Source organism: Pan paniscus, chromosome 1 (genome assembly GCF_029289425.2).
Source record: "Pan paniscus chromosome 1, NHGRI_mPanPan1-v2.0_pri, whole genome shotgun sequence".
Classification (NCBI taxonomy): domain Eukaryota; kingdom Metazoa; phylum Chordata; class Mammalia; order Primates; family Hominidae; genus Pan; species Pan paniscus.
This window is the reverse complement of record NC_073249.2, coordinates 42,852,501-42,874,747: the sequence shown is the minus strand read 5'-3', so window position 1 is coordinate 42,874,747 and position 22,247 is coordinate 42,852,501. Positions and strand designations below refer to the sequence as shown.

At 45.9% G+C, this 22,247-nt stretch overlaps 1 protein-coding gene across 1 annotated transcript in view; it reads left to right on the top strand.

Annotated features, from left to right (window-relative positions):
* Positions 1 to 3,728: 3,728 nt before the first annotated feature.
* RASSF5 (Ras association domain family member 5) overlaps positions 3,729 to 22,247 on the top strand; it is an 83,974-nt gene continuing 65,455 nt past the window's right edge. The window contains exon 1 of the mRNA XM_003822922.5: positions 3,729 to 4,275. Coding sequence (XP_003822970.1) covers positions 3,819 to 4,275 — 457 coding nt within the window. The 5' untranslated portion in view covers positions 3,729 to 3,818. The remainder of the gene's footprint in view (positions 4,276 to 22,247) is intronic.

The following is a 22,247-nucleotide window of genomic DNA, read 5'->3' as shown; positions in this document are numbered from 1 at the left end:
CTTTGGCACAGTGACTGGCAATATTAGACATGGTGAGTCTGATGAGAAGAGAGCCCCTGCCAACCTGCAAAAGGCATGTAATGTGAGCGAGAAAGGAGTCTGTTATTTCAGGGCACTCAGCTGTGGAGCTTATTACTACAGCATAACCTAACTTGTCCTGACTCTTACAGTGATTCCATGTAGACAGTTGTGCAACTGTCAGAATCCCTGGGAGTTCCCTGAAAGCTTCGGGGATTTCAGGCAACTTCAGACGCCTCAAAGTCAAACAAAACCAAAAATGTCCCCTTCAGGAAGTCAGGCCATGTTCTGTCCTTCCGTTTTCCTTCTTACTAGGGAACTTGGGGAGGGAGGGTGGGCGGCAGCAGTTAAACAACTCACCCAATAGGAAAACCAGCACGCTCTGGGACCACCTCTGAAGTGATCTCACACCCTGACCACACACTCTAAACTCACTGTCATAATCCTTCTCCTTGGTCAAAAATAAAAGCAGCACACCCACTCTGTTGGGAGTGAGTCACAAACAGAAAAAAGTCGATGGGTCTGAGCCAAGAGGATCTACTAACAAGGGGAAAGATCTCCCAGTGGAGGTGTTTCAGCAGATGCTGCGGTCTTACCCTTGTAGCCTGGATGACCAGACAGATCCAAAAAAATGTTAAAGTCCAGGCATCTGACACTACCCCAGCAATGTCCCGAGCTTATAATGAGACTAGAGTTTCTTTAGCACTTCTTCCCTGGGGAAGAAGGAATACTCTGCTGTTCATGTGGGGTGTGTGTGTGTGTGTGTGTGTGTGTGTGCGCATGGGAGCAAGAAAGAAGTCTATGTGTGTGTCGTGGGTTGGTGGGGAAATGCTATTTCAAGGAAGAAGGGGACTGGGCTGGGAAAACTGGCATCAGAGGAGACATGCCCCAGCCAGGGAACCTCACGTTGAGGTTAAGGAGGGCAACTGCCCGCCCCAACTCTAATTTCTTGGCTCAAGGAGATGAACTTTAAGATAAACTTTATGATAAATTTTTTGATTGGTTACATGGAGTTATATGATTAATATCTCCATTTTCATCTCTGTTCCCACCCCAGAAGCCAAATGTAGGGCTCTGGCCCTGCACAATCTCCTCCCACATTCATGCTAAGAGCAGCCACTGCCACTCCACCAAATCAGAGCTGCAGGAGGAAAACAAAAACTAGAGCATTTTTCTGTACAGCCCAGACAACTGGGGAAGAGTTTTATGCCTGATGGTTTCAGATAGCCCTCAGTTTCCCGTGGCCAGAGATGACGCTCCTCCTCATGAGTCTCTCTATCCAGGAAATCTAGGCTGGGCTGCCCAAACCATGCTTTGAGGCTGCAGGGAAGGACAGAGATGGAGACTGTTAGCAATTATTTCACAAACGGCTTTTCAAAGCCGATCTTCCAGGGATGCACTTGTTGTCAGATCCCTGCTGCTTCTTGCCCCACCAGGCTGTCACTCAGAGCTCAAGCTGTTTCCATGCCCAGGACCTCACCCACCCACTGCACTCCAGGAAGGGGATGAGTCTCAAGTGTGTGGAGATGGGTAACAGAGTGTGGACACAGCAAATTTATATGGAATACAGATTTCTGCAACAACCCCAAGAGAACTGCTTGCAGAAAAAGTGGGAGATTAAAATAAGAGACCACAAGGGCAAATTGTATTTTCCCTTTTACACCTTCAGCAGAAAGTATTCAGGAATAGCCCTCACTGGGCTTTTATCTGTCAGGTCCACTGAAGTACACTTGTCCTGGGGAGAAGGAACAGAGAAGCCCATTCTCAGAATCACCACCTCAGACCTAGAGCAATGGTTTTCCAAGTTGGGTCCCTGGATCAATAGCATCAACACCTGGGAACTTGCTAAAAATGAGCCATCTCAAACCCCAGCCCCAGACCTATAGATTCTGAAACTTTGGGGATGAAGCCCAATAATCTTAACAAGCCCTCCAGATGACTGTGATGCATACCAAGGCTTGAAAACCACTGATGTAGCAAAAGCAAGGTTAGGAGAGGGAAGAGGAAAGGTAGAGGAGGGGTGGGGCAGAGGCGGTGGCCTGTGGCTTACACCCCTCATCGGAGCTCCTCTGTTTGGTAGCACTGTGGGGTTGACTGTCCTATGGGTCATTCCTCAGAAACCACCTCATAGGGTGAGCTCCCGCCTCTGGTGAGCCCCCAGAGCCCCAGGAACCTCTCCTCTGCTACAGATTTGGGAGGCAGAGGACTATGATTACCGTGAGGGAGAAGCCATGGAGCAAAGCTAGCTGGGAATTCCCTGGCCACTGGACTCTGGAAATCTTAGGAATTACCTAAAAATTACCTCCAAGGGAAAAACAAAAAGCAAAAGTGAAGATTCCCCTACGAAGCACTAGGGGGAGACCCATCTCTGGCCTGGGAAGAGAAAGGAGAGACCAGGTCCAGAAGAATTTAGACTATTCTTCTAAAAAATGACCACCGCTAGACGGACGAAACCGAACCTGTGTTTTAAGAGGAAAGCTGTGATCACTGAGTCATAATGACGGAGCTGGAGAGTGCCACGTTAACAACCACCTGTCTCCCCACCTCCAGCCCAATGTAGAGTTAACAATACTGGGGCTAGAGAGGGCCCGGGCCCAGGCCCAGGTTCAGAGATCCAGGAGTCCTCCTTATCCATGAGATGGGCCTGTTTCCATGGGCAAAGGTGCCTGTCAGGAACAACTACATAATTTGTGGGAACCAGGGCAAAAAGAAAACGCCTGGCCCTTTGTTCAAAAAGTAAGACTTTCAAGATGGTGACCGCAGAGCGTTAAACCAGACAAGGGTCCATGAAGGCTTGAAGCAAGCCTTCACGGGGGAAAGTGCCGGGAGAAAGGAGATCTCTCTTTGGGTCCCATGAGTGAACCATCCATACCAGGTTCCACTTAGGACATTTAGGGGAACTGGTATCTCCACAGTAATTACTAGAGCAGCTCTGGGGAACGGAGGGTTGGCTAAGGAAGAAAAGCTCCCCCAACCCTTGGGGCGAGGGAGCGTTCTCTCAGTGGAGCCCCCCCAACTCCCCACCACCCCCCACCAGTCTTCCAGGAAAGAGGAATACCCTACCCGGCAGGGCTGCGAAGGAAGGGGAAATCCAACCAGAGCGAAAGTCGCACGCGGACAGCTCTGCCAGCCCTTGGAGGCATCCGGCGGTCACCCACGGGACAAGGCGCGGCTGCGGGAGCGCGCGCGGGGCATTCCCAACCCGCGTCGAGCTCCGCTCTAGAGGGGGCGGCGGGCGGCGACAAGCCGGAGAGAGGAAGGGCCAAGGAGCACGGCCCTCCTGTCGGCACCATCAGCGGGAGAGTGGCGAGCGGACGCCTAGACGGAGGGGCCCTACTCAGACCCCATCGAGCCAGTTCCCAAGCTTTTCCCTCCGACCTGCTCCCTCCCGGGGCGCGTGAGGGTGCGGGTCGGGGGTGAACCTGGTGTTGGGGAAAGTGATTGGCAAGGGAAAGAGGCAGGGCTGAAGGCCTAGGGTCCCCCGCAGAAATGCGCCCTCTGAGCTGTACTGTACAGAGGCGCTCCTCTGCGGAATCCTGCAGCTGCTCCAGGTGAAGACGCCCCCAAATCCACACTCGCGCAGACGTCGCCTGGCACGGACCCTACCCCCTTCGGTCCGTCGGCGGTTCTCTTGGGTCGTCCTTCCTGCCACTCCGACTCTCCCCGCCCCCGCCCCGCCCAGCAGGCTGCGGTTCCTTTAAAGGCGCGCTGGTGTGGGGCGGCCCCTTCTCTCGGGGCTGGCTCGGGAGTAGCGCAGTCGCCAAAGCCGCAGCTGCCAAAGCTGCCGCCACTAGCCGGGCATGGCCATGGCGTCCCCGGCCATCGGGCAGCGCCCGTACCCGCTACTCTTGGACCCCGAGCCGCCGCGCTATCTACAGAGCCTGAGCGGCCCCGAGCCACCGCCGCCACCCCCCGACCGGTCCTCGCGCCTCTGTGTCCCGGCGCCCCTCTCCACTGCGCCCGGGGCGCGCGAGGGGCGCAGCGCCCGGAGGGCTGCCCGGGGGAACCTGGAGCCCCCGCCCCGGGCCTCCCGACCCGCTCGCCCGCTCCGGCCTGGTCTGCAGCAGAGACTGCGGCGGCGGCCTGGAGCGCCCCGACCCCGCGACGTGCGGAGCATCTTCGAGCAGCCGCAGGATCCCAGAGTCCCGGCGGAGCGAGGCGAGGGGCACTGCTTCGCCGAGTTGGTGCTGCCGGGCGGCCCCGGCTGGTGTGACCTGTGCGGACGAGAGGTGCTGCGGCAGGCGCTGCGCTGCACTAGTAAGTGTGAAGGCAGGGGAGGGGCGTGCGGGGAGACCGCAGTCTGGGGGCGAAGGACTGGGAGGGCCCTGGGGCAGGGAGAGAGGGGCCATTACACTCTTTGGCTCCAGGGGAGCCCCTAACATAAGGAGATAACAACCCCTGGGGACAGTCCGCTCCTTAGTTCCCTGCCCGGTATCCTTTAGTGCCTGCCCACTACCTAGGTATGGTTATGCGGTAGTTAACAGATACCTGTCTCCTGACAGGTGCGTGCCTTGGCCCTCCACACACACACACACACACACACACACACACACACACACTCACACACAGGTTGTGGGGGGTGGGTGGGTGATGGCCTCGGCGGCAAGGTCATTCTGTCATCTCCCTGTGCACCCTCATGCTTTTGTTGTGAGTTCTTGGGAGTGGGTTGTGAGACTGCTGTTGAGATGACCGTTTGACCCTTGCTTATTAGGGTTACTGACAAAACGCTTGTTTGTCCGTCCATGGTACAGGCTCAGACCTCTCCTCCAGGGGGACGTATTGGGACAGGGAGGAGACCTTGTTAGACTTTGGATAAAGGCAGGCTGTGAGGCTGCAGAGAGCCTGAAGTCACCCTGAACCCGTGCCCCCTCCTGCCTTTCACCTCTGGCCCCTCAAACCTTTGGACTCTGCTCCAATGTTTGGCTGTGCCCTGCCTCCTCCCCTTCCTCCTCCTGGGTTCCTGCCCTAGTCGTCATGCTCTAACATTACTCAGCTCCTGACAGGGTCCCTTCCTCTCCACAGCCCTCAGGCCCCTCCAGTCACCTCCTGAGCCAGGCGCTTCTCAAAGCCAGAAAACACTGGGCCCCCAGTGTATAGATTTTCTGAGCCAATCTTCAGTCTCCTTGGGGGTTTATTATTTTTCTCCTCCTACAGTTAGGGGTGTGTATGCCTTTAATAGGTGTCCACCCTCCACCCCCACCCCGGCATTTGCTCTTGCGTGTTTAGCAGAGGCTATCCACAGCCATGTGTTCATGTGTTTACATGGATATTTCAAATATCTGAAGCCCAAAGCACAGACAATGGCACAGCCTCTAACAAGCATCTCTGGAAATGGATTGTGGTTTGCATCTTTCAGCAAAGGCCCTTCCCCCATGGCAGCAGCCTCACGTCTCCCATCCAACTGCAGCGCTGGACAGCAGCAGCGATTTCCACATCAGGAAAACCCTACCTTTTTTCTGCCTGCAGTCTGCAGCGGAGGCTGTTCAATGTGCTGCCCGCTGCAGCTGGCTGCAGGGAAATAGAGCTCAGACGCTAAGCCTGGGTCAAGTGGAAGGGAAAGATTGGAAGGGCAAGTGGGTGCTGCTCTTTCCTCCACCAGAACCCCCAGTTCAGGTGCTAATTAAGAAGGAAGGAGTAAAGGTTTGTAGAGGTACATGTTGTGGGTAGAGGGGCTGCTGTCCCTTGGTAAATGCCTTTGACTACAGTAGAATCGAATGCAACTTATCCTTGGATGTGTTGGCAGCTTTTGCACTTTCAAGATTCCCTTACTGCATCCAACAACCCTACACACAGGGAGAGAGGCAGGGGCCTCACTGAAATGGGTTTTATCATAGCTGGAATCCCAGGAAATCTGCTTCGTTGGCATTCTAGTTTGTAGTTAGACTTTGGGGGACTGTATCACTTGTTGAAGATTTTGCACATAGTTTTGTGATTTTCTTTTTTTTTTTTTTTGGTTTGGTGATAATGGTGCGTTTGTGTGTATTTGCGTGTGCCTGTGTGTGAAACTCCATGACTAAATGAATTGATCCTTACGTCACATCAGAATTGTCGATCTCCTTTGATTAAGTCATACATCGTTTCTAGTGGCAGGAAGATCTAGGCCCCCGGGCAGTACCTCTGACTTTGTGTGTGACTTGGTGAGGTCTTTTTACTTTCCTGGGCGCTCATGGCCCCCCACAGACTTGGTTTAATGCTAACGATGTCTGAACACCGGAGGGAAAGCAAAACTGGAATCGAGGGGCTACAGAAAGGAGTCTCTGTTTGTCATGATTAATATTTAACTAATTGTGAACCTATGGCTGGATGGCAAAAGTTGAGAAATGTTCTGATGTGCAGATGAGGGCTGGCAGGTGGAGACACAGCAGGCCAAACTCGCTGAGCATCTTTCTTTAAGTTGAAGATCTGATTCCATGGTGGGGTTGCTTTGTTTTATCTTCATTTTGAAAAGCAAGTGTCAGAAATAGGACTTTAAAAAAAAATCATACTATGCAGTAGTTAAGAGTACAGACTGGAACCAGAGCCCTGGGTTTGAATCCTGACTACCACTTAGTCCCCACGTGAGTCCTGGACATCTCTGTGTTCTGCTTCCTTGTTTTAAAAAAATGGGATAATGATATTACCTACTTCATCATGTTAATCTGAGAATTAAATGGATTAATATACATAAGGCACTCAGAACAGGGCCTAGCAAAATGCAATACGAATGTTGAATTCGATATGATTGTTATTGTCCCCTCCCATCTAACAGCTGTAACAACTAGTCTGGGCTTGTGACACCTCCTAGGATTACCTTTCGAAGCAGTGAGTACAATTTGCGAACTCTGCCTGGTTGCTGAGCTAAGTGGGGAAGTGACTGCCATAGACATCCCAGAAAATTTGGGTATTAGGTGTCCTCTAGAAATGCCACTCCTACCTGATGTCCTGCTGTGGCTGAGGAGACCCTTCTTTGCCTGGCATAGGGGCCACGAAGCCATTGGCTCCTTGTCTTTGTGTTTCTTGCACCCAGCAGAGTGCCAGGCCCAGAGCAGGGTCTCACTACGTGGTGAGTGATGAAAGTGATGGCTTGTTTGTGCTATTAAATATCCCAGCCCTTGGAAACAAGCAGGAGGGCAGTGGGTATGTGAGTGACATCTGTCTGCCCAGGAGACTGACACTGGGTGGGAACCATGTTGGCAGACGGGCATTTTAGTAAGGAAAGCATTTTGGAAAACACTCTTCCCACTGTCTGCCTTTTTAGCAAAAGTTCATCTAACCTAAGCTTACCCCACTTCAAGGTCTGTAACCAACCTCTGGTTAATGCTGGATTTGTGAACAGGGAAGTTCAGAGTTAATATTAATTTCTAGGATTAAAGAACTCCTAGTTGTGAGATAGAGAAGGAAATCCAGTGGGGATCTGTGGAAAGGCAGAGAGAGAACAAAAGGTCCTGTGAGCCCATGTGTGTGTTTTGGGGTAGGGGTGATGGTGATGGCGAGAATGCATTTCTAGCATTCTAGGAGGGAATGGTCAACAGCAAATAACCAGAGAAACTCACTGGCTGCCCTTTGGCTTTATTCTCAGGGACTTCCCCTTACAGATGACGTCCCTTAGTTTTCCTTCTGTAGAAGGCGCATGGAGGTGGCCTTTTACCTTTCATCTCATTTTGGTGGCTGCGTAAGCCATCCTGGACCAGGGGATGGTCTGGCACTTGGAGAAACCTAAGCCTGACTCAAACCCTCCTGGAGATGCTTAGACACACCTTGGCCATTGTCAGTGAATGCCACCTGTCTGCTCCTGGAGTCGGAGTCTCTCTCCAGAGGGGGCGTTATTCAGAGCTGTGAAGTGTTAAGTGATTGGAATTACATGGTTGAAAGGGAGGCCCTCTAACCTCCCCACTCTGTGATAGATTTTAATGATGTTGTGAATACAAGGCCCTGCCATGCAGCCCTCGGGGAAGGGCACCGGGACTATTCTTATTAAGAATGGCTGATATCTCCCTGGGCCTCTAGTCTGGTCTCTCTAGTCTTGTTGCTACGCTATTGGCTGGGTTCAACTCCACTTTCTGCACTTTCTGCACAGCTGGAACCGCCTGCGTGACAGCCCCCGATCCTGCAGACCCATCCCCCGCTTGTGGGTTCTTTGTGAAAAAGGCTCCTGGGACATTGGCATTGATTCTTCCTGTAGCAGAGAAAGGTCTTCATTTCAGGCCTCTCAGAAATCATCCTGTGTTGTTCTGGTGGCTTCTGTATTTATTTACCTTGGGCACTTGGAAGGTATTTGCGCACCCAGCAGCACTGAGTGTGTAGCGTGTGTTTTCCTTGATTTAGCCCCGTGTTTGGCTTTAGAGTTTAAGAAAATGAAGCACAGAAATGGAAATTTTGTTGTTAAAGATTGTGAGAATCCTCCACTCCCAAGCCCTCTCCTACCCCTGGCTCTAACTGGGATCTTCTTCTTGGGCAAGGTCCTGTTGGAGAACGTGTGTGTTAGGGGCCAGGGAAAGGACCTGGAATGCTTTCAAAGAGGCCTTCTGAGCTCCCCACGCTGCAGCCCGTTTTTCCTCTCCTCCCTGCTTCCTGTCTTATCAAAAGATGAAAGTGAAAGGATTAAATGTGCGCTTAATTTTCCCCACTATTCATCAGAGCATGAAATTTTCTGATTATGGAATGTGGGGGGCTTGAATCCCAGGTACAGTCAAAAATGATTAATGCCACTTGTCTGCCAGCCTAATTAGACTTGGTAATGAACGTGTGTGTTTGCCTGCTGATCCTGCGGAGTTATTAGGTGGAAGTGAATTGACATCTCCCCGCAGCATTGAGGGTTTGGTCTGATATCCTCTCTCTTCTCCCCAATTCTACCAGCGAGCCAGCCTGTGCCAAGCCTGGCAGGTAGTCCCTGAGTGACAAAGAAAAGACAGCCCCCAGCCCAGTCCCAAGGGCCCTGCCTCGGTGGGAGAGTGAATTTATCCTGTCAGGGAGCCACCTCCTGTGAAGTGTGAGCAGGTCAGGGGCCAGAGGCTTAGGGGAAGCTGCCGCAAGGCCGAACCCAGGTCTGAGAATGGGTGTAAGAAGAATTCTTTGCATGTCAATAGTGCCTTTTCTCTGAAGAGCCCAAAGTGTTTTCATGCCCGCTGCTACATTCATGCTCAAAATAGTTTCATGAGGTCAGAATACAGGGATACAGGGATGCTTAGCTCAGCTGAAAGGGAATTACCTGGCCAGGAGTCACCTGCTGGCTTTGCCAGGGACAGTGGTAAAGTTAGAACCTCTCGGGCGGGCCTCATTCTGACAGGTCTTCAAGGCTTTGGTGCTGTCTCAGGCCCTCAAGCCATTTCCCCCGCTTTGGGCTTCAGAGTCAGCACCTCTGTGTGAGAGGCTGCTACCTGAGATGGGATGGCCATGGGTGGGTCCCAGCTCCTGCACCCCAGTGTTCTCCCACAGGGCTCTCTCTGGCTCCCACACCCACCCCTCATTCCTCAGTTTCCCCATGGAGGGCAGCTGCTGGCATTCTTGCTCTGCCCAGGCTTACTATGAAGGCTGCTGAGGAACCTGTAAACACATCTGTGGCCTCACCAGAGGCCCTTCCTGTTCGCATTCCTCAGATGGCAAGGTGAGTATTCTTGGGTGGGTGAGTATTTGTGGGTGTGCAAAGCATGCAAGCTCCCCACCCCCAGCCCTTCTGAGGGAACCATGTTCCTGGGGCTCAGTCAGCACCAGCTGGTACGATCTCCTTCTCACAAGCTTGCAGACCTGGGTCTGTGCTGGTGGCAGGATGTTTTCTGCCTCCCTGCAGGGTCTCGCTCTGTCTCTGCTGACTCTGGGCACCTGCCCCTCCCGCAGGGCTCTGTTCTGACTCTCCATGGCTGGGTGGGGAAGGGCTGGCGGCAGCTGGGAAGGCCGGGCCTGACTGGGGAGATGGTTTTGCATTTAGTCATTTTCAGTTTTTTTCCAAGAGTTTTGGCAAGCCTTTCTCCACATGTTCCGGGCTGGATCTCAGGGTCGGAAGGGGAACAGAGCCAGTTTTGGGGCTTAGGGGAAACAGCGAGGAGGCTGAGGTGATGATGTTAGACCAGGCAGAAGGCTGGGTTCCCTGGGGGCACTGGTTTAAGTGGAATAACGTCGGGGCTTGGGAGCAGTCATGGGTTGCCCCACCCCAAGGTCAAGACTATCTTGACTCACACCTGGGGAAGTGACTTTTGAGTTTTTTCTGAAGCACTCATAACTGTGCTGAGGAGACTCGGGCAGAGCCTGGTAGACCCCAAGAACTCTCCATGGTGTGGTCTTTGGCTGAAGTGGCCCACAAGGCCATGCCGGGCCTGTTCTAGCATGCCTGTGGTTCCTAGAGTACACAAAGGTTTGTGAGAGATGTACCCATTGGGAAATCTTTGAGGTTTGATTCTCTTTTTTTACCCTTTTTGGAGAGGAAGGAGGAAGAGCAGTGGGGTCCCTCCTGGCATTGTAGCATGTGTCCAGCCTCCCAGAGGAGAATGCCCCACTTTGGCTGAGGAGTCTGGTGACCCCTGGGAATTGTAGCAGGCTCTAGATTTTCTTTCGGATTTTCCTACCTATAACTACTGCCCTGGCCCCATTTGAGGGCATGGGGCAGAGGGGTCGGGGGGAATGCAAGATGTGCGTGCTGAGGGTCTATAAGAGGGGTGGTGTTGGAAAGAGTAGTCTGTTCATTTTTGTGTGGCACTGAGCAGGTGAGTGGATGGCTGAGTGGATGTCATTTACCTGTGACAGGTTTATTCTTCAGTGGAGGGCCTATGTGCCACCTTCTGCTCCCCATTCCTGTTTTTCAAACAAACATATTTCCAGGGTGGGGCAGGATCTTATTTAGACATCTGCAATGGCCATTGGCTGGGGCTGCTAGAAAATTAAAACGTGGCTTACATAGACCTTTAAGAGATCAGACTCCAGGTTCATGAAAGTCAGGCCAAAAAGAAGAGTGATGTTCTTATTTTTTTTAATCCTTTTATGTTTTGCTTCTACTGGATGCTAGAGCTGGAAAAGAATTATCATTGTGTTTGCTGAAGATACAAGCTGGCATTCTGCGAACCTGCTAGGATGGGAATATTCACATGCAATAGGAAGAGTTGAGAATGGCAAAGAAACTGTGGGAGCAGAAATAACTTTTGTTGCACTTGGCTGTCACTAAGGCCATTTGATGTGCACTGCCTCTGTCAGGATTACAATTCTCTTGTTTCGTCGGTAGAGCTGATGTAATCAGGGCCATCTCATAGATGAGGAAACACAGCATTCAGGGAAGTCAAATGACTTCACTAAGATAACCCAGATCATTAGTAGCAAAGCCAGCACCAGAACCCAGCATGGCATTTTGCTTTAGGCTAATATCATTGATCACGCAAGTTAGTTGAGTTTACTTATTCATCTGCTGCCCTTCTGCCGGTGAATGCTGAAATGTCCAAAAAAGGAGGTACAGGAAAAAAAAAGGAGGTGAGCCCTATACAAGCTAGAGAATCAGCCAGGGCCGGGTAATTGAGAGTTGGCTCCACTTAAGCCAGTTTTCAACAATCAGTTTCTAAATTGATCGTCACCATGTGCAAATCATGAGATCTTTAGACAAAGGGTGAAGTTTTTCCAAATCCTAAAATGAAAGAAATAAGTGTGTCTCTCCCCGCTCCAACCTCACCCCGTAGGTGTTCAGGGTGTGTAGGGGGTGGGCCTGGAAATGCAGGTGGAGGATCTTTTTCTGTTCCACTCCTCCTTCTTGCCATGGCTTGGCTCTCAGAGTTCATGACACAGGACTAGTCAGGAACCAAAGTGAAATTAACAGACTGGATCCTAGAGGGGACAGCTAGGGTGAGGAAGAGATGGATAGGGACTGGACAATAATCTGAAGTTGCCTAATGGACCTCTGGCTCTAATCTCAGGCAGTGATGTGGCCCCATGAGAAAAAATACATCTGGGGAAACCTCCCACCCCCAAGCCAGCTCTGACTCTCTATATATTTCTCCAGGTCCGTCTCTCATTTGGGAACAGGTACCATTGCTTACTTTTCTTGCTGATTTGCAGGAGGGTGTTTTTTCTATCCAAGTTGAATGGAAGTTGGAGACTTGGTGGTTTCTGCTGAAAGAATTATGTGGATTATTTTTTGCATCTGAAGAAAGTATTAACCTCCCCCATCTCAAAAAAAACCTCAGAGATGCCTTATTATTCAACTGGAACAACAGATTCCAGCTGTAACATGAGAGTTTTGAGAGAAAGGATTGAGCACATTGTCCATGAATATCTACCCTAGTGATGAGTGTTTTTTAAAAGCCATCTGGAGGTAACTTTATATAAAATAGGGTGATAATATATTGTACCCCAGCAAGTAAGATGGTGAAGGTTGTTGCTTCAAATTATGCTGGGCCATGGCTGAACTTGCCTCCAGCATGGAGGTCATTGAGTCATTGCTTAGATGTCAGAGACAGCAAGAGGTCATTGCAGGCATTTCCCTGTCTCTAGGTAGTGCTCCTCCCAGACCATCATTACAGTAGAAAAATCTATCTAGTTTTCCAAAGGTCAGGAATGAAGATCCTAGAGCTTCTGAAAGCCCCATCTCCAGACTCTGCCAGTTCTTTCCTGTTGTCTTTCCCAATGGCTTAACCTGTCAAAGAACAGCTCAGTGATGAGGAGAAAAGAGAAGTGAGGTCAGCATATTCTGCAGCCCAAACGGGGCATTCGGAAGGGATTTCCCTGCATTACACGTGACTTTTTTTTTTTTTTTGAGATGGAGTCTCATTCTGTCGCCCAGACTGGCGTGCAGTGGTGCAGTCTCGGTTCACCGCAACCTCTGCCTCCTGGGTTCAAGTGATTCTCCTGCCTCAGCCTCTTGAGTAGCTGGGACTACCGGTGCATGCCACCACACCCGGCTAATTTTTTTTTTGTATTTTTAGTAGAGATGGGGGATTTACCATGTTAGCCAGGATGGTCTCAATCTCCTGACCTCATGATCCGCCTGCCTCAGCCTCCCAAAGCGCTGGGATTATAGGCATCAGCCACCACGCCTGGCTGTGACTCATATTTTAAAGTTCCCCCAGCAACCCTGTGTTCTCTTCTTTGAGGGCGGGGATGGGAATGAGCCCTTGCCTGTGCTCAGCCAGGCAGGACTTCCTAGGCCCTCTTGGAGATCTTGGGTGCAAGGACCAGCGGGGCAAGGAACTTGGCCCCCACCCCTTGTTTGATGGTCCCAAGTGTCATTTCAGGACCCGGACTTGCTTATGCCCTTCTTCTGGTACAGAGGTTGCTTGGTAAACTAGAGAGGGCCACAACAAAGGCCATGGGCAGCTCCCTTCTCCCTGAGGAAGCATTAGGGAGAAAGAATCAGTCCGCAACTGAGGAAGGGTGGCATCTGAGCACAGACGTATAAGTGCATCTTCCACCAGAGATTCTGAAAGTGTGTGAGTCCTCTGAGGTGGATTTCCTCTGGTTAAGGGATAGGTGTCCCTGCTGGGCATGGAGGCTTCACCCCTGTAATCCCAGCACTTTGGGAGACTGAGGCAGGATGATCTCTTGAGTCCAGGAGTTCGAGACCAGCCTAGGGAACATGGTGAGACCCCCCCCCCACCTCTACAAAAAATATAAAAATTAGCTGGGTGTGGTGGTGCCCACCTGTAGTCCCAGCTACATGCTGGGGGGTGGGAGAATCACTTGAGCCCAGGAGGTCGAGGCTGCAGTGAGCCATGATTGGACCATTGCACTCCAACCTGGACAACAGAGCAAGATCCTGTCTCAAAAAAAAAGAAAAAAGAACAAGTGTCCCTCCTTCATGGTAAACTGGTCCCCGCTAGTGGTTGGCAGGTGAGTCCTGTCATCTCTGGGCAGCCTGGGAGGGGCACCCCTCTCTAGTGGCTTTTCTGGAAGGCTCTGCTGCCTGTCTGGTGCCAGTCTTCTGTCTTGGACTGGGAAACAGGGCCTCCCAGAACTTTTCTACTAGGGCTTGGCAGCTTCTGGGAGTCAGAGTGAGAGAACACCTGTGAGTACTGTTTTGGGGCAAGAGAACAATATTTCTGCCCTTTAGTGACAGACTGATCTTTTCTCACCACCCCACACCCATAGGGTCGCATCCGCTTCTGCTCAGGTATCTAGTCTCAGATAAATGAATGGCCTGACCCTCTTAAAGCAACACCACCTCCTTATGGGCCCCTCCCCAACCCTGGGCTTAGCATGGGAGGATGTGAATTAGCCCCAGTTTGTCCCTTAGGAGCCTGTACAGCTGGTGAAGCATTAGTAATCCACCATCCCCAAAGAAATCCATTAACGAGCTCCTGGGCTGGGCACGTGGTGTGAGGTAACCGATCACTTCTGTCGTCTGAAACTTTGGAGACATTGATTTTCAGACTCACAGGCGCGACTGAGAAGTGAGGCTCGGGGCAGGCTCTTCCCTGCAGCCTGTTTGGTGGGGGCATTTTTATCTTATCAAGCTAAAAGCCCCAGGAATAGAAAGTTTTCCATTGGGGGAGGTGGAGGGGAAAGGACCTCAGTGCGGAGACAGAAGGCATCGTCAGTCGGTGAGGGTACCAGAGCCTGAGGGTCCAGGTGACTGTCCGGGTCATGCGAGGCCCAGGGCCCTCCCCGGAGCCCTCCCCCACCCGGCACTCCACCCCTGACGCCAAGCCTGGAGAAAAGCTATTGATCTCTGGCGCTGAGATGACCGAGGGCCAGGAGGAGAAGGCAACCGCTGCCTGCTTTGGGACGGTCACTGCTCAGCTCCAGCGGCTCTTCTGCAGGCTCCCGAAGAGCCGCTCGGTCTCCAAAAAGCACCAGATCCTGCAGAGGTTCCGCAACGGGGCCCGGAGGGCTCGGGGTAGGTCTAAGCCAATCTGACTGGGGGAGCTTGGGTTCTGAGGCCTCTGCTACTGGCCTCTCCCATAGAAAAGGAGTACAGGATCTTTCTGGCAGTCTGCTGTTTAGTGCTGAGCTCAGCACCACTCCTTGGCCCTCCTGACTCCGCAAGGACAAAGGCACAGGTGCTGTCACCTTGCCTGGTATGGGTTGAACAGCCAGATCCAAAGGACATGGTCTGCCTGTTTTGGAGGCCTTGAGTGGGTAGTGGATTTTAACAACTTTTTATTGGCTGAGAATTAGGGCCAAGCGGTCGTCTTAATCAGGGTCCCTGAGCTGGCAGAATATGGGTATCTCGGATGGCCACTGTTTTCCATTCTGCCTATCCTGTAGCCCTTCAGACCCTGCCAAGTTGCTGAGTCAGCCTTCTGAGGACCTGGGAGCAGTGATGTTTCCCAGGCAAAGGCTTCTCACCTGCAGAGTTAGTGAAGGTGCAGCCTGCATGGGGCTGAAGGCTGCTGGGTGGTGCACAGCTGACAGGAGTCCCGGCCTCGGGAAGTGGCCAGACCACTGATTCCTCTCCTGAGCACTAATTAGGGCGAGAACAGTCCTCGCCTGAAGAAGGATAACTGGACGGCGTAGCGGTGAGTGAAAGATAAGAGGCAGAGACAACAGCAATCCAAATCATCATAGGATCTTAGGTCATCCCATGCCCCTTTTCCAATGAAAGGAAGCTGGGACCAACAAAAGGCCCTGCTGGTGGCAGTGCCAGGACTAGGAACCCTGGGCACCTGCCTTCCAGCCTTGGATTCCTTCCACTGTCTCATGCTGTCCACAGCATCTTACATTTCTGTAGCACTCTCTGTTAAACACTCAGAGCATTTACGTTTGTTTGCTTTTAATATCATTTATTCCCTCCAGATCCTGGTGTGGTGGTAATGGGAAGGGGATTATTCTGTTTCACAGATGAGATAGCTCAGACAAGTAAGGCCCCTTGTTAAAGGTCATTGCCATCTGGCTGGGTCTGGAACCTGCTTCTCTTTAACGGTTGGCACTCTTTGGAGCATACATACTTTTCTTGGGGCCCCCTGTCCCCATTTTTCTGTATACTTCTCTCATATACTTTCAAGAATCAGTGGGGATCTAGGCAAGTCACCACACTAAGTCATAGGGATGGGACTAAAATGAAGTGCCATCTCTGGACTAAGTTTTGGAAGCAGATTTTTAAAAATAGGATCTTGACTATGAAAAATACGATTTTTCTGATTAAGGCTTTACCTCTTAAGAAGTGGGAATTTTAATTGAACTAGCCCTAATCCCCATTTGGAGACAAATATTTCTTAGCCAGCCTGAATAATTTATCCTCATCAATATCCTAATACATACTGTGACCTTCACTGAGAAGAGAATTGGACACCGAGTTGCTCAATTTAAATGCTCACGAGCAAGTTGGTATTCATCCTCTCTTTCCCCCTCCCTTACTCTCTCTTTAAGAATTATTCAGCAGATCATTTCCTCGCTCCTTTGCTATTCAGTCCAAGGAGTTATAGATTTAAGTAAAATCAATCAGGCCTGAAGTGGCAGCATTAAGGTCAGGGCACATACCGCACTGTGGCTATGATGGGCTTGCTTAACTTGTGTTAGCATTTGGGCTTAATTGCCAAAAGAGGAGGGAAGACGGGAAGCTCAAGATGATGGGAAAGGTGGACTGCAGACTGTGGACATCTGGAATATCCTCATCTCACTCGCAAGACTCCATGAGCAGCCTGGAGTGTGGCATTTAAGAAAATAGGTTTGGTGGCCGGGCGCGGTGGCTCACGCCTGTAATCCCAGCACTTTGGGAGGCCAAGGCAGGCAGATCACCTGAGGTCAGGAGTTCGAGACCAGCCTGGCTAACATGGCGAAACCCCGTCTCTACTAAAAATAGAAAAATTAGCTGGGCAAGGAGATGGGCACCTGTAATCCCAGCTACTCGGGAGGCTGAGGCCGGAGAATTGCTTGAATCCGGGAGGCGGAAGTCGCAGTAAGCCGAAATCGCACCACTGCACTCCAGCCCAGTTGACAAAGCGAGACTCCATCTCAAAAAAAAAAAAAAAAAAAAAAAAAAAAGAGAGAGAGAAAAGAAAACAGGCTTGGAGCCAGGCTGCCTTGAGTCAGGATCCTGGAGTTACCACTTTCTGGCTGTAGCTCCTCCTACAGATTAACCTCTCCGAGCCTCATTTTTCCAAGTATAGGATAGGGCAGAAAATCTCAACCTCAGTCTGGTGTGGGGTAAATTAAATGTCAAACAGTTGAAACCATGTTTGGTGCATAGAAAGCCCTGCACTGGGAGCTGCTGTTGCTGAGTGCTCCCAGGAAGACTTTTCATAACTGCTCCCCGTGGGTCATTGGGACAAGCCTGCAGCACGGCTGTCTGCCCCTCCATTGTACCTGGACCAGGGTGGACTGCCTGCATCTCAGTGGGAGAGATAGGACTTGAAGGTTGCCCAGGTAAAAGTAGAGGAGAGACATAAACTCACAAACACATTCCCTGGAAAAATTCCTATCATTGAGTTTACCACATCACATAATTAACAGGCAGAGCTAGATTAGCCCACCGGGTATCTTTAGGAGCTAAGCAAGCATGTCGCCAAGGAGCAAGTCATATGTCATTTTAAAAGGCTGCTAGGGGGGTCTGTGGGAAATAGGCCTGGGTCTCTCCAGAAGTCTCTGGTGGTCCTGGCTGCAGCGATGCAGCTGTAAAGAAGCCTTTGTGTGTCTCCAGCAGAGAGGTCCTCTGACATAATCTATTTACTTTCCTTCCCACTGCAAAAGAGCCTGCTTTCGCCCGGTTGATGATTGGCACTTTGAATAGCTGCAAGTGACATCAAAGCAGGTGTGGAAAAACAAGTTGGATGTAGTAGCCTGGTTGTCCCATGATAGACTGAACCTGCCTGCTCCTGGCCTCCTGTGACCTCCTGGCACTAGAACTGGGCATACCTGTGGTGCATTCATATCTGTTTTTCTGCATGAACTTCATCTGCCATCTTGCAGTTTGCATATGCCCAGCCAGGTCTCCTTGCAATCCTATTTGGCTGTCCTTAACTTTGGGGTCTGTGGCATACTACCACAAATATACTCCAGGCTAACAAGAGGCTAGGCTGCCCTTTGCCCCTTCTCAGAGATGATTGTCTGCCTTAAAAACAGAAACACAAGCAAACAAAAACAACCCTCCCCTTCTCTTTCCGTATGTGCCCCTCACTTCTAGACCCCAATCTTTTGTCAGCTACCCAGGGTCCTCTGTCTGTCTTCTCAGGGGCCCAGGGATGGGTGAGAGGGCCCAGAGCCCAGGGCTGGGGGACCTCTGCTGCTTTGTCTCTCTTACACCCAGAGCAGAGTGACACATGCCTAGAGGAGGGGCCCCTCCTGAGCAGGCCTGGGGCCGAGAGGGTATCTGGCAGCTCCACACTGGCTTTGGATACCATGGGCTTGTTGCTATTTGTTGAGTTCCCTTAAACCCAACTGCCTACAGTGTTTTAAATTATTTTTTTTTTCTTAAGGTGCCTGGCAATAGGATTTCTTTTTTCCCATGGTGATGATCAAACCAGTATATATCTTTACTGAGCTCTCTCTCTCTCTCTCAAATCCTTTCATACACTTCTTCCTGTCACACACAGTCTTGGTTGTGACTGCCTGTACTTTGTAACAGTGAGCTATGGGAGGCCCTCAGTCAGCACATGGTGAGTGAATGCAGGCCACGCATGCACAAATGAACAACTGGTTAGGAGCTGGGTAGATGTGGAAAGAGGGGAGACAGAACCGTAGAAAAAGGTTTAGTTCTCTCCCTGTGTATCTCTGAGTACATGTGTCCTGATGGTCACACATAATTTAATTGCCCTGTTCAAAAACTATGCTGTGTCTTTGCACTTCTCTCTGCATGGCCATACCCTAAATGCAGCGTGAGCGTTTTCTGATGTGGTGTCAGAGGGTCCAGGTGACAAATCTCTCACATTCACTGAGGAATGAGGTCCATTTGGCTTGCTCACCCCACCACCCTCCCCCAAACCATTTACTTTTACACTTTCTCCCAAAATAGATTGCCTCTTACCATTCTTGGCCAAGGGGGGATTCTCAGGACTGCTCTGTGATGTGCACTGAGGGCCTGCAGACTTTCCCACCTCTTTCTGCTCCCTCCACATTTTCTCCTGGCCATCACTGTCATCAACAAGCTGCACTGCATGAGGCCACAGTGCCATGGTATAAGAAGGTCAGTCAAATAGAGGTGTATCTCTTAAAGGGGCATACAGCATCATCAGGAAACATAATGTATATAAAAACTACAAAGAACCCCCTAAAATTTAGTCAAACCAAAAATGAATTAAAATTAAAAAAATTTTAAATGGTTTAGCTATTGTAAGATGACTAGATTCATTTAAAAGTAAAGCTAATTTAAAAGTAAAGCTAATTTTAGACAACAGTGGGCTCTGGTTAAAACAATAGAAATGTTATAAACATTGGATGTATAAAAAAATATATTCCAGGTGTGGTGGCTCACACCTGTAATCCCAGCACTTTGGGAGACTGAGGTGGACAGACCACCTGAGGTCAGGAGTTCAAGACTAGCCTGGCCAACATGGTGAAACCCTACCCTACTAAAAATACAAAAATTAGCCAGGCATGGTGGCGGGCACCTGTAGTCCCAGCTACTTGGGAGGCTGAGGCAGGAGAATTGCTTGAAACCGGGAGGTAGAGGTTGTGGTCAGCAGAGATTCTGCCACTGCACTCCAGCCTGGATGACAGAGCAAGACTCTGTCTCAAAAAAAACCCCATATATATAAAAAATATATTTATATATTATATATTTTATATATAATATAATATATAATATACAAATATATATTTATATATAATATAAATATCATATTATATAAATTTTATATAAATATAAATATTATATATTATATAATATATTTTATATATAATATATATTATACAATATATACTATATAATATATATAGTATATATAATATATATATACTATATATATAATATATGATATATAGTATATATAATATATAATATATTATATATACTATATATCATATATTATAAATATATATTATTATTATATATAATAATGTATAATTAATATCTATATATAATTATATATTATACATATTATACATATTATATAATATATATTATATATTATACATATTATACATATTATATTATATATTATACATTATACATATTATACATATTATATAATATATATTATATATTGTACATATTATATAATATATAATATATTATATATTATACATATTATATAATATATAATATATTATATATTATACATATTATACATATTATATAATATATATTATATAAAATATATTATATATAATATATGATATATTATATAATATATGATATATTATATATTATATAAAATATGATATATTATATATTATATAAAATATGATATATTATATATTATATAAAATATGATATATTATATATTATATAATTTATATTATATTTTCTATATTTTATATATAAATATATATGCACTCTAGCCTGGGCGACAGAGCAAGACTCTGTCTTAAAAAAACATATATAGTTTTTATATATATATAAAATATATATAACATATAAATATATTTATATATAGTATATTTACATATTATATATAAATATAATATATAATATATAATATACTATATATAAATATATTATATATTTATCTATAATATATTAACATAATATATTATATATTATATATTATATACATAATATATTTTATATATTCTATATAATATATTTTATATATAATATACAATATATTTTATATAGAATATATTTTATATATATTTTTCATGTACCATATAGAATACATTTTATATATATTATATATACCATATAGAATACATTTTTTATATTATATATACCATATAGAATATATTTTTATATATTATATATACCATATATAATATATTTATATATAATATATATACCATATATAATATATTTATATATATTATATATACCATATATAATATATTTTATATATATTATATATACCATATAGAATATATTTTATATATATTATATATACCATATAGAATATATTTTATATATATTATATATACCATATAGAATATATTTTATATATATTATATATACCATATAGAATATATTTTATATATATTATATATACCATATAGAATATATTTTATATATATTATATATACCATATAGAATATATTTTATGTTATATATATACCATATAGAATATATTTTATGTTATATATATACCATATAGAATATATTTTATATATATTATATATACCATATAGAATATATTTTATATATATTATATATACCATATAGAATATATTTTATATATTATATATACCATAAAGAATATATTTTATATATATTATATATACCATATAGATTATATTTTATATATTATATATACCATATAGAATATATTTTATATATATTATATATATACCATATAGAATACATTATATATATTGTATATATACCATATAGAATACATTATATATATTCTATATATACCATATAGAGTACATTATATACATATTCTATATATGCCATATAGAATACATTATATATATATATTCTATATATGCCATATAGAATACATTTTATATATTATATATGCCATATAGAATACATTTTATATATATTATATATGCCATATAGAATACATTTTATATATATTATACATACACCATATAGAATACATTTTATATATATTATACATACACCATATAGAATACATTTTATATATATTATACATACACCATATAGAATACATTTTATATATATTATACATATACCATATAGAATACATTTTATATATATTATACATATACCATACAGAATACATTTTATATATATTATACATATACCATATAGAATACATTTCATATATATTATACATATACCATATAGAATACATTTCATATATATTATACATATACCATATAGAATACATTTTATATATATTATACATATACCATATAGAATACATTTTATATATATTATACATATACCATATAGAATACATTTTATATATATTATATATACCATATAGAATACATTTTATAAATATTATATATATACCATATAGAATACATTTTATATATATTTTATGTATACCATATAGAATACATTTTATATATATTTTATATATACCATATAGAATACATTTTATATATATTATATATACCATATAGAATACATTTTATATATATTAGATATACCATATAGAATACATTTTATATATATTATATATACCATATAGAATACATTTTATATATATTATATATACCATATAGAATACATTTTATATATATTATATATACCATATAGAATACATTTTATATATATTATATATATACCATATAGAATACATTTTATATATATTATGTATACCATATAGAATACA